General features: G+C 39.5%; 5 protein-coding genes across 5 annotated transcripts; 3 read left to right on the forward strand and 2 right to left on the reverse strand.

The window, feature by feature from the left end:
* Positions 1-92: 92 nt before the first annotated feature.
* On the reverse strand, positions 93-1370 carry ATC70_006041 (uncharacterized protein; the record flags this gene model as incomplete). Its single annotated transcript, XM_064825322.1, has 6 exons — positions 93-148; positions 196-258; positions 322-558; positions 616-795; positions 855-1120; positions 1180-1370. The coding sequence occupies 6 exons, from the start codon at positions 1368-1370 to the stop codon at positions 93-95; spliced, it is 993 nt and encodes a 330-aa protein (XP_064680699.1).
* A 5256-nt stretch (positions 1371-6626) lies between these two features.
* Positions 6627-7998, reverse strand: GLN4 (Glutaminyl-tRNA synthetase; the record flags this gene model as incomplete). Its single annotated transcript, XM_064825323.1, has 7 exons — positions 6627-6857; positions 6915-7201; positions 7255-7320; positions 7377-7447; positions 7501-7649; positions 7707-7926; positions 7982-7998. The coding sequence occupies 7 exons, from the start codon at positions 7996-7998 to the stop codon at positions 6627-6629; spliced, it is 1041 nt and encodes a 346-aa protein (XP_064680700.1).
* A 1780-nt stretch (positions 7999-9778) lies between these two features.
* Positions 9779-11052, forward strand: ATC70_006043 (uncharacterized protein; the record flags this gene model as incomplete). Its single annotated transcript, XM_064825324.1, has 3 exons — positions 9779-10056; positions 10125-10147; positions 10208-11052. The coding sequence occupies 3 exons, from the start codon at positions 9779-9781 to the stop codon at positions 11050-11052; spliced, it is 1146 nt and encodes a 381-aa protein (XP_064680701.1).
* A 295-nt stretch (positions 11053-11347) lies between these two features.
* On the forward strand, positions 11348-12798 carry ATC70_006044 (uncharacterized protein; the record flags this gene model as incomplete). The annotated part of the gene is made up of 4 exons (XM_064825325.1): positions 11348-11531; positions 11593-12296; positions 12354-12497; positions 12565-12798. The coding sequence occupies 4 exons, from the start codon at positions 11348-11350 to the stop codon at positions 12796-12798; spliced, it is 1266 nt and encodes a 421-aa protein (XP_064680702.1).
* A 1767-nt stretch (positions 12799-14565) lies between these two features.
* Positions 14566-15912, forward strand: ATC70_006045 (uncharacterized protein; the record flags this gene model as incomplete). The annotated part of the gene is made up of 1 exon (XM_064825326.1): positions 14566-15912. One exon carries the CDS (start codon positions 14566-14568, stop codon positions 15910-15912), a length of 1347 nt encoding a protein of 448 aa, XP_064680703.1.
* Positions 15913-15959: the final 47 nt, after the last annotated feature.

The raw sequence follows: 15959 nt of genomic DNA on the forward strand, positions 1-15959 counted from the left end.
AGATAGCAAATAAGACATTGGATAAAGAAAGTGTGTAAATAGGATATAGACATAAATGAATTGGTATCTTGTTGATGATGAGGAGAGATGGGCTAAAAGTAGGGTATGCTTTCATCTGTGTCAATATGGCTCAATCTTTCAGCGTGGCCTATAAGAATGTTAGTCAAAAGGAAGATTCTACTTGAAAAGCCTTACTGGGTGTTCGCCATTGTGCATCACATCGAATCCCTCTTGTGCATTTGTCTCGATTATCCAAGTCTGTTAGAAAGCGTTCGAATTAATTTCCTGCAAATGGCAGTCATCAACCAAAGAAGTACTCACGCCCTATCAATCCGTCTTCCTTGAGACTCTTCCAGTATCCATAAAACTGGCCATTCACGACCGTTACTGCACAAGAGTAGCATGCTCTCAAGTTCATCGAGGGCAGCACACCTTCTTCTCCAATTCTGTCATAATAGGTGTCTTCGTCGTCATCGCTTTGACCATTGCTGTCGTAAACTGGCAGGCGACGAGTATTGTAAATTTGAAGCCCTAGAGGAGTCATTCTTCTCACAATAGCTAAAAGAGCACGGATGAGCATCATTAGCTTTGCTATCTTAATAAGGCGCAACCTACGAGATGTGTACACGTTGTCATCCAAATCGATCCTACATTGCTCCCAAGCATTTGCCCAGCTTATGCCTGCCCGATTCAAGTGTCTCTGCAATAACGCAATCTCTGCGAGATTCAAATGTCCATCTTCCTTGGTCTCTATGGAGTCCACGTCTTTTAACCAGGTTCCTATATCATCGATTTCTAGAAATGACAAGACATCAACAACTGTATATCATGTGCTGTGTGCATTGTGTCATTACCACTCAGTATATACAGTTTAGCAGCATTGGATCTGTTTTTACATTTCCAATATTCATCACAAGCTACGACACCACAGAAGCTACAGCACTGATTGATAGCGGGCTCATTGCCTCCAAACCCTCTTGCTGGCATGAATTCGGAGCAGTAGCCGCATAAAAGATGTCCAAAGCCATCTTGATTCTCATCTGTAATTGGTATCGGACATGTGTAATTTGTGCTGTTCAAAGAGCTGCAGGATCGGCAAGGCTTCTTCATCAAGCCAAAGCTATCATGACGCCACTTGAGTACATGTATATAACTCCTATGCCTAGACAACCGACTTACGTGGTAACAGATTGATAGGATGATGCTGACGAAGAAGAAGGGGCTGTTGAGAACGCTGCAGTGGAGGATTCGGCTTCATCATGTTGGTGTCCTTCATCATGTGCTTTTCTCTCAAAGTTAGGAGAGGACGATGTTGACGCAAACGAAGAAGAAGAGCTTCCCTCAGTGTTTGAGGTGCCACTAACAGCCATGTCAGAAACGATGGCAATTTCCTTAGCCTCATCCAGAGATGTATTGTTGAATATATCGATAAAATTCTGGATTGAAAAGTTGCTTGAAAAACTGTTTGCACTTCTTCTACAAATGGGACAAGTCATATCATCGCTGCCATAGTGTGTTGGGAGTGAGTTGACACAGTCCAGACAGAAGGTGTGCAAGCATGGAATCAGTGCCTGTGGTTTGTCAAATATATCTTGACAGAGAGCTGTGGCAAAAAAAAAAAAAAAAAAAAAAAAAAAAAAAAAAAAAAAGGTAAGAACAATGAAAAGCGCATCAATTCATATTCAGGTACTTGCCACACGTTAGTTCATCTCGAATGGCTGTCTGTTTGAATGTAATGCTTTAATAAAACGTCCTATACAGTATTAGAAGAGTGCAATTTACCTTGATTGTTAGCTGCTTTATTTTCATGATTGAATGGTTGTTGGCTAAAGTGTAACAAAAAGAAACTTTGATTTCCAAGCATTTCATAGAGCAGAGATCCGTTGTTAAAGTCACACTGTGGTTGTGGCACATTTCATTCAGTGATTAGACCACATGATGACTAGAGCATACAGCATCATCCGATAATGTGGTTCAGAGCGGCTCATGACTTAAGACATTGTAGATGAATAAGTAGCGAGTAAAAAACAGTAACGCGCTTGATTCGACTCAAGGATGGCATTTTAAGTATCGATTTATAAAATGAGATATTCATTGGATTCTGCCAATCCAAGAAAATACGAATAGCATTGAGTGTTCGATGAAACCAAGTTGCGCCCAAACAATGGCATTGTTTAGGATGGCTCATACAATCATGGTACTGGTGGTAATCTTGCGTTGGATATGGATTTGGATAATCTCAGTAGACGAGGAACGACTGTGAGCGATTCATGCTATGGAGCTGCACGCACACTTTTCGTCAATGATGGCAATCAGAACACAGATTACAGCAGAGGTGATCATCCTAAAAATCGACAATCCTTCAAATAGTTGGTAAGCATCATACTGTAGCTAGGCAATAGACAAGCTGTAGCAGTAGGGCGGGCACTATTCTAGACACCATCCTCTCTGCTATTTGAGAATGATGAAGATTTTGCCATTGACAAGTCGAAATTTGTGTCTGTATAAACCAGGTAGCACTGAAATACAAGGTCCTCTATTCCTTTACACCTGTGTCTTGGTAACATAGGTCGTTCAATTCCAACAAGATAAACGTAGGCTCTGTTTTGTCATCTCTTACAATGACACTCAAAAAAGCCAATCATCCCACACAATCTTTTGATTGCAATATGCCATTGCTTTCGTCACTTGGCATCATAGATCTGCTGCCGTATATTTCGGTGCTGCTGGTGTAAGCATCAGTGTGTGCGTAAATGTCTTGCCTGCTGGAAATCACGATTGGCCTTTATGAATGTTATTGTAGATGGACAAAGCAAATTTGGTTTACAACCCAAGAATCTCATAAATATCGTAGTAGTCCATGACCGACCATGAAAGAAATAAAACATGACCAACTTTTTAAAACTTGAAATGTCTATAAAACAAAATCTTCGCGCGCTGCATTTCTCTGCTTGGTTTACTTTCTTATAATTTCTCTGAATTTTGAAATTCGAGCTTTGAAAGTAAGATGTTAGTATAACAGTTTTTTGAGAAGAAAACGATGGTGCAATTGGATTTTAGATAGAATGAGATGTGGTTGAGGAAAGTGAGATTTTTGAAATTTGCAAATTATAGACAGATGCTACTAATAAAAGTCAATGGATTACTATATGAATGTTGGTTGTATGTCCAGTAAAAGGTGTAGAGGGTACTTTGGTTGATTAGGGAGTGTTGTACTTGGGCTTGTTAAGGACGATGTGGATGAGTAATGAGGAAAAAGAGTAAAAGTGATCAATTTTCAAAGGGTTGTACCGCTGGATTCTACTAAGTCAACGAGAGCTTCAAACTTAATAGCTTCTGTTTCTTTTTCAATTCTCTATGCGACGGTATGGTTATTATAGATGAATAAAGAAAGTTTTGATTATCCCCTGCTTGTAGCTCATGAAATATATGATTTTGAGCAGATTTATGAAGGGAACGTACATCTGGTACTTGAAACCCTTATATTATAATGGATATAACATAGAGCTATCGAATGGCTTTTGTTCTGTGCGAATCTGGTGAGTATTTGTCGAGATATCGCCAAAAAAGGGTATCATGCAAAATCATTGATTTTTCTTCAAAATCTGCCTGTGATAGCAAGCGAAAAAATTGGGTGACCTTTTCTTGGTCAGAACAATATTGTCAATATTTCATGATAGAATTACGCCAGAGCTTCAAGCAATAGCTCATTCGATAGGATCTTTTTTGGTCTACAATGTTTAGTAATGCTTAACAAAATGTTTTGATGACAGATACTAATTAATCTTTAGAAAACAGTGAAAAAGTCGCAAAGTTTAACTTGTTAAATATCAGCTGAACAATGTACAGCAAACACCTGATATAAATACCATTGTATTTTTCTTTAAATTTTCTACAAGTCTCATATAAGTTTGAAGGGGTGTTTACTATCAAGAAACGCGTAACTTTAAGGTCGATAGATTTAGGAATCTTTTGGATCCTTATTCAGAACAATATAAATTGAAACTCCGTTGACCTTTCGCATGTGTACAGCACACAAGCATGCATTGACCGAGCATTTTGGCTGGATAGAAGAAGAGGAAATGTGCGTTGCTTTCTATTTGAGCGTTAGAGGTGGGACATATGGAGCAGTGTGGTTGAAATTGGTGTTCCCATGCGATTGTGTAGGATTTGTTTGGTGGGGTTTTTTTTGATGAAGTATTCACTGCCAAGTATTTCGTGTTTCCAATTTAGTTGCTGAGCGAATAGAACTAGATGTTTGGGGGAGTGGGGGATTAAAATATGAGATGGTTGTTTGCTATTATATGATATGTTTCCATGGTATTTTGCTATAAGGTACGTTTCATTGTTGTCATCTTTGGTGTTTGTGGTACAATTATCTGTCAATCTACTTCCAAATGCATATATTGTAATTCTGATAAATCAAAACAGTTGCATGTGAGGGATGTCCTTTAAAGTTGATATTAAAAATTATTTCCGGCTTCGAGGTTTGGGCCATTCGAAATCAACTCTTGAAATACTGATGCTAGAGCATCGAATTTCGCCTCAAATATCCAATTGACAAGAAAGCCCCTAGTTTTAAATTGTGCAAGGACCTGATATACTCAATTATTCACCTTGCAAATTGTTGTGCACTGAATTATTATTACATTTCAAAGACAAGAAAACGCTGTAGGACAATTGACAGCGAGAAGCTTTTGGATGTCAAATCCTCCTTCATATGAATGATCGCTTTAATAGTTATTGATTTATAAGAAAAAGAACTGAAATAAAAAGGAACTGATGATAACAAGGGGATATCCATAAAATAAGAAAGAGAAAGAGAAAGCCAAAATAACTTGTTCCTTGCTTTGATGCTCTTTTTCACTCGTCAACACGTAGTGATCATAGGGAAGCCATGAGGGGAGCAGAGAGGGCTCTGGTCGGCGAAGACAGCCATTGACGTTGTGAAGGGTTTGCTCGGCGTCCTGGGCAACCTTTAGCGCAATGCCTTTCACTTGGAGCAAACGAGATACAATGGATGGAATCAAGCGAAATAGCAAACGATTGCGGCAAATGTTTCCATTCGTTAGCTTCACAGCACGATAGTCTTTGGGGGCTATCATATCCTGGGCATAAGTCTCCATAAAAAGACAATCGAACTTTAGGTCACACACCACAAGTGGAGGAAGACCGGAGAGGGCCATGTCGTTGAAACATTGCTTGATTTGTCTGCAAAACTTCACTGTGCCTGACTCGACGAATGAATGGCTTTTAAGGGCTTGATCTCCGTTACTACCAGCATGAGCTTTTTGTTCAGAACTTGCGTGAATACCTTGAAGTCTGGTTTGTAATTTACGACATCCTCAGATAACGTCGCATTGTTCCACTCAAACTGGAGAAGTTCATGAGTGGTAAACGCGCTGCGAAAGACAGGCAGCCACCGAAAAAAAAAGACTGTTGGTTAAATATCCGCTCGACGTTTTTCTCTGATTTGTTCGTTTTTGAACTTTTTGGACTCGATTTGACCTATTTGCAAGATCCGACTATGTACGTTGTACATACTATCATGCCTCCTTAAGCTTTTTTGAAGCACTTTTCAAGACGCATCCAATAGTACCAGTTATAAGAGACATTATGGAAGAACTTATTGAGCAATTTTTAAAGACATAAATTGAGGTTTTTGATGAAAATATCAAAATTGTACATATGAAGATTTCACAAAACCAATTTTACGGGCTGCCCTAAATCGAGAGACGCATTTTGAATTAATACTTGCCATAGTGAAAGTCTTCATTTTTGAGGCGAAAAACGCGATCGTTTGATTTTCGATGAAAGTCATGAGGCATCCCTCGTGGTTTTGCTATGGTTTTTGGTCGATTTTTTGGCGATCCCAAAAAAGTTGAGCAAAGGTGTCAGAAAAATAGCGCTAAATCAAGGCAACCATTTGGTGCTATTATGGTAGTCTGAAACAGCTTCTAACGCGAGAAAACAGGGCTCAAATTCATCCAGATTTTGCTGTGATTTGCACAAATTTGAGTAGTTTGAGTAGTTTGAGGTAATGCTACTGTACCATGTGCCTGTATATAAACTGTTCCCATTATTACAGACGTGAAGCATCCTAAAGAAATCAGATTCACAGTTGTGGGCCATTTTACAAAGGGTCTTGAAATATTTAAACGTAAAAATGAAGTTCTTCTAGTATATCATGGCATATAGCAAATCATTCATCACAATATATTAAATCAATAAATGTTTTCAACCAAAGAAAATTCTTCTACATATCTCAAACATCTGTTGTGTCTCATCAATTACCCTCTTATTCACCATTTCCTGCATTGTCAAAAATAGCTGTCAATGAAGGATAAATTTTATTAATTAATATCGACCAGCGTTTGCAAGCCCATGAAAAAACAGGATGGAGACAACTATCAAGTAACCTAAACGCTCTGAAGCGCACTGATAGTTTTGCCTTGATTTCTCAAATCATTAGAAAGGACAACCCCTCGATTTCACGGAATTAAAATTAGTTTTTATTATATGCAAGGACGATGATGATATCAATGATGGCAGGCGATTGGTGTGCTATTAGAGTATTCAAAAAACAATTGACAACGCATTGCACACTGAGGCATGATCAACAACATTTATTCCTCACTGGTATCCATGCTTGTTTTCATGTATTCAGATGGTCTTCTTGCTTTGATATTGGAGAAGTGCATTGGACTTCCGGATCGCATGCTGTCTGGCGAAGAAGGTCTACTGGTGCTCATGTGTGTATCTCTGTTGTAAGTATAGTTGGAGGAGCTGTACGAAGGTGGTGGATTCAAAAGCGGTGTAACCAGCGAACGACATGATTGCAAACGTGCCTCCAAGCTCTGTCATGTAACTGATTTTAGTCACCAATATACACACTGCAATGAATGCCCACTTACTCTGACACGGCCAACCATCTCTTGTACCATTTTGACTGGATTAGAGGAAGAAGACAATGAGCCCGAAGTTGGAGTACGGGGTATACGAGTGCTTCTTGTTCTAGAGTAAGGATCATAGTAGTTGCCAGCTGTTTCTGGTGTAGGTGATCGATTCTGTCGCTGCTGCATTTGCTGGCTTTGTTGACGATTCTTCTTTTCAACATCCTCAATCTTGTTTTCGAGTTCTCCAATATATTCGGATTGTTTGGCTGATTGGCTTCGCAAGACAGACAGTTCCTGATTTACCTCTGCAGATAGATGTGAATACACAGCATCAAACGATTATGTAAGCGATATGTACCATTAAGTTCGTCCTTCAGTCTTTGTGTTTGCTCTGTTAAATTGTCTTTTGTTTGGATCTCGTTTTCTGCAGATAATGCGTTACTTGTGTGTTGAATGTGATAAGCGCATAGATGTCTTTACCAAGAATCACATTTCTCTCGATTGCTTTGTTCAACTTCATCTCCAAGTCTGTGAGTGAGGATGTCGCAGCTCTTTTCAACCGTATGAGTGATACATCATACTATAACCACAACCTCTGCTATACCTCTCTGTTCTCTCCAAATCATCATTATCCAGCTCCAACTCAAGGACCTTCTTTCTAAACGAATCTTCGGTCGCTCTCAATATGTCTATTTCTCTCTGCATCTGCACCATAGCAATGTTCTGTTCATGCTTTGACTCTGTGTATTTGCTCTAAATAGACGCACTGTTGATTTAGAGAAACACACATACGCTTGCTGCTTTTCCTACCTTCCAGTCCTCTGCGTCTCTTTTGAAATGTTCACAGCGAGATTTGAGATCATTATATGCTTTTTCCGTAGCTTGCAATTCCTTTTCAAGCTCTTCTTCCAGTTCACGAGAGGATACTTGAAACTCGTCCAAAGCAGCTCTTGTATCTTGGAGTGTCAGCTCTAAATCTTCGGCATGAGCTCGATAATAATCCAATTCCTCTTGCGCAGAGTTGAATTGCCTAGTGAAAATGCGTTAGTAATCGCTGTAACGTGGCACTGTTGCAGATAGATTACATGATACGTGAGGACATTTTGAGTTGAAAAATGAAGAATAAAGGGGCGGAAAATTGCAACAGCCAAAGCGAACTATTTAATATTTGAACTCCAGGATAATGGCATCTCGCATCTTGCCAACAGTGCATGTATACAAAGATGCCATTTCGAACAAACAGCTCCATACAACCACCCTTTAAATAGCCCCTCTTTCATTGAATAAATGCAGTGCAAATTCTCAATCAACCATAATGGATCCGATCCTTATAAAAGGAAAGAGAAGGATGGGGGGGATTCTTTGTGTTTGAGAAACCTTCAAAACTACTGCTGCGGAAGATGTTCCGAAATGATGTTTTTGTATGTGGAGACAAACGACTCATCAACTATGAGACATCATCCCACCATATTGAAATAAAATGATGTTAGCTTGTATTCGGATCGGATTTACCTTAATAATAAGCTGTAAACAGGTTATAAATTTCTATTTACCAGCTTAACATTTTCTTTGATACAATCACATGCAAATACATGTAAAGATGAGCAACAAGAAATGATGCATTTCCAAGGCTATCAATAAAATTCTTATCAATGACCGAAAAAAGCTGGAAAAGAGGGGTCCTTTGTCCATCCAAAGCTTATCTGTCGTGTCCTTCATTATATAATATCTCGTAGAATTTGCTTGCTCATCCATATCTATATACGCCATCTGGTTTGCAACCTAACAAATAAACTTCTCAGCCCAACAAACATGCTATCAAACACGCTGTTGAGCTGTTGTTTGTGAAACTGGCAGAATGCGTGTTTGTGTGAGCTCGATGTAACGGCCCCCTTGTCTTTGTGTTGTTTGCCATTTCTAACCATACCATATGTTTGATAGCCCAATTATTTACAAGCTACGTTATGATATCTTGTCGATACACATGCATGAATCATTGACACGTTGCCTCAACCAGAATGATTGACAAGACCATGTGCTGAATCTATATCTATTTCCTCTTTTATCTTGGAAAAAAAAGGGGGAGTAGATAATCAAAAACGCTGAAGGGCGAATGCCTAGGCAAGGGCGCAGAGGCTTATCATTTTGTGTTCATATTTATATAGAAACTACAATGTTATTGTCTCATCGTCGTCACTACCACTATCTGTGAGGCAGATCAGGAAAGAGCCTTATCGCTTATAGGGATAAAACAAACCGAATCGAATCATGACAAAAGAGAAACATTCGATAATTGCACTGCATAAACGCAATGTTGTCAGCTAATTCGCATTATAAATTTTCAATAAATTATTGCATTCAGCATGTATCATCCTATATTCGTTTCGGCGAGCTTAGCTATTGATTGAAATACTACGGGTGTGTGAAAAAAAACGAGGCCTTGTTTTTACTATCTGTTTAGCACATAGATACCACTACTACACTCGGATAGTCCATCATAATAAACAGACAAATTAAGCTCATGAATAGTTACCTATCATTGGACAAGATGCTCGTAATACTCAACCAAGATTAGAACAGAAATTGCCTCATGCCAATAGAAATCTATTTGGTTTGTATTCGAATCGAGTATAATACAATTTGTTATTTTAGTTTGTGAGAGAAGGTGGATAGTGTAACACGGTCTGTGCTGTGTCCTCAAGCTAAAAAGATGCTTCCTGTGGGAATATCGGATCCGGGTTGTTCCTTTATGAAAATCAACATGGTCTAGTCTCTCAAACTGACCAGCTTTGTATCATATCTATTGCGCTCTTATAAATAAGCAATCAAAACTAAACCTATTTCATTACTCTTTCTTTCCTCTTTATACCACAAAGTAAAAAATGAAGGCCTCTTATTGTGTCGACTATCTATCACATCAATGGACAGCGGATGATTTAATTCAGACCTACAAAGAAACTCGTAAACAGCGTCAAAAGTACATTGTAGATAACATCACATCTACAACTTCGCTGCTCACAAGAAACGAAAGAAAACTAAAAAAGTCAGAGCAATACAAACACCAACGATATCAGAATGCATTATGGAGGTCCATGGCCAGAAACTGCACACATCAATTGAGTCAACCCAACAAATTGATTGATCCATCTACCGTCAGTTGGTAAGAACAAAGTGATCAAATTTTTCCTTTTTATTTATTTGCTAAATGCTGTGTGTATGTGTGTATAGGCAAAAGGAATCTGACATCACATGTAAGTCTTTCATCTTCTCTTATCAAGCGTTCGTATCTAACATGTTTATTCATTTTTCAGGGCTGTACGGACCAATGTATGAAGCGACCAGCCAAGATCAAGAAATCAAAGTGGAGAAATTACCAAATACTATTTGTTCATTAGATACACCACAATTGAGTGTACAAGCTGCTGACACCACATCTGCTGTTGATATTGCATGCCCTCTCCAAGGCTTAAAGCCTGTTTTGAAGAAGCAGAGTAACGTAACTCAACCGACTTGTTCCGATCCAATGCCCTATTTCGATCCATGGTCAGGTTCTACAACACCTTTTACAAACACAAGTAGAAGTGGTCGCAGTAGCTTTAGCAGCATATCAAGCAGTAAAAGCAACAACATCGGAGTGCATTTCAATCCTGAAATTATCGAGATTGAATACCAACCTGAATACCCTGTGTCTCTCGAAACTTCCTCACATTCTTCTCCACGTTTCAACCATGATTACTACTCAGTGGCGGAGGAAGATGAAGATTTGAATGATGACGATGATGGTGACATTGAAGCGCTATGGTCTCTACTCGTGCAAGCAAGTTTATCACTGAAATCATCAACATATACCCGACTTTCGTTCATTGCAAAATGTATTTCTTATCACAATTACCAAAAACAACACAATCAGCATTCAAATCATCAATCATTATACCAAACAACATCATCATCATCCAACAAAAATATGCAAATCATTATTTTAATAGTTTCTATGATGAAGTCGATGGTATCCATGACAACCACTTGGTTGCTATGGCAAAGTCTATCACCATTAACATGGATTGCTAAAAGAGCATCGTCCAAATCTTCCTCGTCTTCTCATGTTGCTGCTGGCCAGAGTAAACAACAACATCCCAAAAAGCTCATCTTATCATAAAAAGCATTGTAAATAATAAAACCAAATTCACACACTTACAAATTATAGCCAATTTAGCATTTGATGTATTTTCACCTTATCAATTGTGACTCTAATATCGGAAGAGAAGCAGTTGGTTATCGGGTAGGATTGTCCAAAAGCATATAATATACCCCCTTCAATTTCCATCCGATCACCCCTTTCCCTATTCTTCCTCCTTATACTATTGGGCTTTTTCTTGTATTTATATCTGTGTTGATTTCCCATTCATTTTTTTCTCTTTTACTCTCATTTCCACCCTCAGCACCAGCATCAAATGGCACCCAACATCCAAACAGCATTGCTAAATCAACATCAGACAAACAATGCATCAACCACAAATAGCTTAATTTTAGACTATCTCTTCTATCAATCAATTCAATCAAGACTTCAAAAAGCATTTACATTTGACGATCAATCTGATGGCACCGATAAAAATGTCATTGAATCTGTCATTGAAGGTGAATCATTGCTCTATACAAACTCATTTTATGTTTATTTACCCCTTAATAATGGCAATAGGCATTTTATCTTCTACCAAAAAAACCAAAAACAAGAAAGTAGACGCCAAATTTGAACAAAGACTTAATCTCTGCCAGCTGACAAATCTAACCATTGGCCGTACTCACCATGTGACATTTTCAGCTCCAGTTGCATCAAGACGTATTCGTGATATTGATACTACCAACAATGCATTTTCAAATGCATTTCATCCAACTTTTTGCCGTCGCCATCGGCAGCCAGAGTGCCGCCAACCGCGCTGTTTAAATGCTCAGGTAGGTGGACCCGGTTTAGCAATGGCTATACCCGCATTTTTGAAGACAAGTGCCAATATGCTGCGCTCGGTACTAGACAGCGATGATGATGTGAAACCCTTGACTGTAGCTGGGCAACAAGTAATGGGCGGCGGCATGCCTCCTCGATGGTATGATCTCTTTTTGGACTTGCTCACTCAAGCTGCTATTCAAAGCTACATGTGCGATGGCAAAACTGGTTTAGAAACCATCTATGAAATCTTTTCCTATGGCTATGTGGAAGATGAAGATGAGGAAGACATGCCGATGGAGGATGAAGATGATGAAGAAGAGGACGAAGATGATGATGACGAAGATGACGACGAGAACAATGACATTTGGAATGTCAAGGCATCAGATCACCATTTGCTCTTTCCAAAGACAAGAACCATGTTTCTATTCAAATTGCAAGTTCGTGAGCGAGAAAAAGAGGTACCTATTGGCGCATGCAATACATTGATTCACATCGATGACTAATGATTGCAACAGTTTATTCAAATTAAAGATGGCTACACATTAGAGATGCATTTCAAGGAATTAGAGAAATTGTATCCACTTATTTATTTCGAAAGAAACATGTGCGATTTTATTCAGATGCTCTTAGACGACATGGACATACCAGCGTTAGATAAGGTAGGCATTTTTGCCCAATTTGAATGCGCAACTTCATGTGAATTAATTTATCGATTATACTTAATAGTGCGACGTACCAGATATCGCAAGCCCTATAAAATCACCCGAAGATTTACCCGAACCTCAATTCATTTCCACCATCCCTTCACTTTATAAATACCCAGGAGATGGTTCTCTTTTGATGCCAGAAATCCCTGATATTCATGAAGACGATATACCCACACCAGAGAACTCGAAAAAACGCACAGCGTACACTGCAGAGTTGATGGATCATCATGATAACTACAAACATCGTTGCTAATCTTATCGTTTGTTTATTTCTTGCTGTATCTATTTCCTTTCAATGTAATCAACTCCACTCTCTATCTATTTACATCTCATATCACATACATTTCATTTTCTCATCATTTACTAGCTTTCTAGTAATTATAAATATGCTAAATTTTAAACTTTTTATATTGTTGTCGTTGGTGCCATGATCCTGTACTACCTTGATATGACGAAATCTCATGTTAAACTCCTTGAAAGCACTAGAATGGAAAAATCGATAAGCATGATAGGTAAATCAATGTATGGGTAATACGCCAAAGCCTGTCCTACTTCTTTTGAATAGTTACTATGTCAAACCAAGCATCTTGTTGTTTACTAACCATTGTGAATAACAATGCCCTCGCATTGATGTGTCTTTCTGATCATTCTTGAAGTTAAACGAAGGCGCACGGCTAATACAGCGTAGTAGTACATTGCAATTGGTTTTCGTGCCCTTGATTTAGATGCTCCTTGATAGCAGCAATAAAAGTCTTGCGAATAGTCAATCAAGGTCATTTCATATGTATAAAACTGTAGACTTGATACGGACCACCTTAAAAATCCTTATGAACTACCTACTGACTCCATACTTGAGTGCAATATTAGGTATATTGATTCGTGTAAGACAGAGTGATATACATTTACACTTGTCTCTTTGCATGCCGACACACATACTTTAGGTTTAGCTTTTAATTGCTTTACATTGCTCATAGGTACAGTATACACCAAGATGTTTTCTACCAATTGTTAGTAGGCAGCTATTTTAAATGCTGCAAATCATCAGGAAGTTGCGTTTACACATATTTTGGCGGTGAACCAAGATGGCTGCCGTTGTCAGATATGAAAATTCTCATTAAAAGCAAAAGGAAGTATTCAAGCTAAGCGACAGTTCTTTCACATTCACGATCCCCATTTAAACAGCATACTAATCATCATTGTCATCATCAGAGAGGGTATTTTGATCAACCAGCAGCGCCAAAATTATTTCCAACTCAGACCGTTATTTCTATTTGAGATTGGCCAGATTATGACTTCTTTAAGCTATTCTGTGAGATTCGACTATGTAAAATGTAATAATCATCCAATGCTTCCTTAAGCTTAAGCCCCTGGTGGTAGGGCGAAGTGGTAAAACTCCCGTATGCCAACGGGAGGATCCCGGTTCAAATCCCAGTGAACGCATTTTGATTAATTATTTACGGTCGTACTGATGTCCTCGTTTGGTGAATGTTCTCTTATCCAGTATCTCTGTATGACAAGTTAGCATGATTGTATTGGCTCTAAGTGCCGCACCTTATTTGTAGTAGATTTCTTTCCCAACTTCCTTTCCATAATTTATTCCCCATCATGACTGACATTGGGTCCACCAACAGTCTTGTCTATCACTCATAGCGACATTTACAGGACTTTAAATAAAAACTGGAGCTCGTCTCCCCTACAAAAAAAAAAAAATGCTTCCTTAAGCTTATTAAATGTACACTTCAAGGCGCATCCAGTGGTACTAATAAAGATAGGTGCTCTGAACAAACGTTTTGAGTAATTTGATAAAATACGAAATGAGATTTTTGACCAGAATTTCGAGATTTTGCATAGCAATGTTTCATAAACAGAGCTTCAGGGGTTGCCTTGGATTGAGAGAAGCATTTTGAATTAGTATAAAGGCTCTTTCGCGTAACCATCACTACCCCTAAGGTGAAAATTACGCCACTGCTTAAATCACATCTACAACCTTATAACCACCAGCGTTCCACTACCCATCCTCATGGCTACCACCACTGACCTCTCTTGGGTCACGGTCCTCTCTCGAGGCCTCTCCAAGAAGGTCATCAATGCTCCACAACAGCGAGCTAAAGATGACCATTTTAAACTAATTCCTGAAGTTATGTTCGAACACGAAGATCTGAAGGCCGAGGTGCTCACTCGTAAAGCTACTGCCATCCTGCAGCAAGCTTTGACACCGGGATCGGTTTTGTTTACCTTTCCAAACAAACTTTTTGTGCATCGTACAACAGCGTATCGCCTCATTCAGGAACAAATAGCTGCTAATGTCCAGTTTCGCCCCCTTAGTCTGTATCACCAGAAGTCAACTGGAGATCTCTTGGTGGAAGCTAAATTTGACTCCCCTGAGGATGCCAAACGAGCCATCAACAATGGCATCACTCATGGCGATGTGGTATACAAAGCTACTGCTGTCAAGGACAACAGCGAGGGCAAACTCACCCATGTGCAAATGACTATTGTCCGCATGCCAAACATGACCACTTTTCTGGAGGACTTGCAACGCTCGCTGAAATACTATGGTAAGCTATACCAAATCAAGAAGTACACTGTTGATGGCTTCTTTGAGGGTCATGTCAGCTTCCTGATCGACACTTCGGTCAAGCACACTGACGCGGAAGGTCACTCCTACGACGTACAGCCTTTGAGTCGCATGCTTTACCTTTCCGCCTGGGATGTCTATGTGCCAGCGACATACAGAGGAGCACCACCAGTTTGCCATTTCTGCCGTCAGAGTGGACACATTCGCGCTGCTTGTCCTATCCTAGCTAAACGCAAATGTTTCAAATGTCACAAGTTGGGACACACTGTTAAGTTCTGTCGAGAGGAAGAGAAGCCTTTTGACGAAGCAATCGCTGAATATGAGTCGAGCCAAAGGGATCACACTGATTCCTACTCAGTCACTCCAATTGATAAAGTTAACGAAAAAGAGAAGGGCCACAGAGCATCCCCTGCGATCAATGATATTCTCGCGCAGCAACTGCCATCTCAGCCCACCACCACAGACAAGCTAGCCGGCAAAACGACCGAGCTCACAAGTAGCCAGATCAGTACCTTGTTTTCCGCAAATGACAGCCAAACCTGGGACCAGTCTCCGGATGTGATGGAGGTAGATCCCCAGACCCTCCAGCGTTCTCCCAACGGTAGCGATGCTTCTAAGCATGCTCCGTTAGCTTCGTCCTTCCATATGCATTTGGATCCCAAGTTATCTGCTGACAATGTCTCCTCTCCCAATGATTTCCAGACTGATGTGCCCTCTCTCCGCCGTCATTCTATGAGCTCGACGTCTATGTCGCAGCCTCAAGTGTATCATGTCGCCCATAGGGCATAATGATACAACAATCATTGCGCATAGGTACCCTTAATGCCCGGAGCATC

Source organism: Mucor velutinosus (assembly GCF_035048745.1).
Source record: "Mucor velutinosus strain NIH1002 chromosome Unknown tig00001544, whole genome shotgun sequence".
Lineage (NCBI taxonomy): Eukaryota > Fungi > Mucoromycota > Mucoromycetes > Mucorales > Mucoraceae > Mucor > Mucor velutinosus.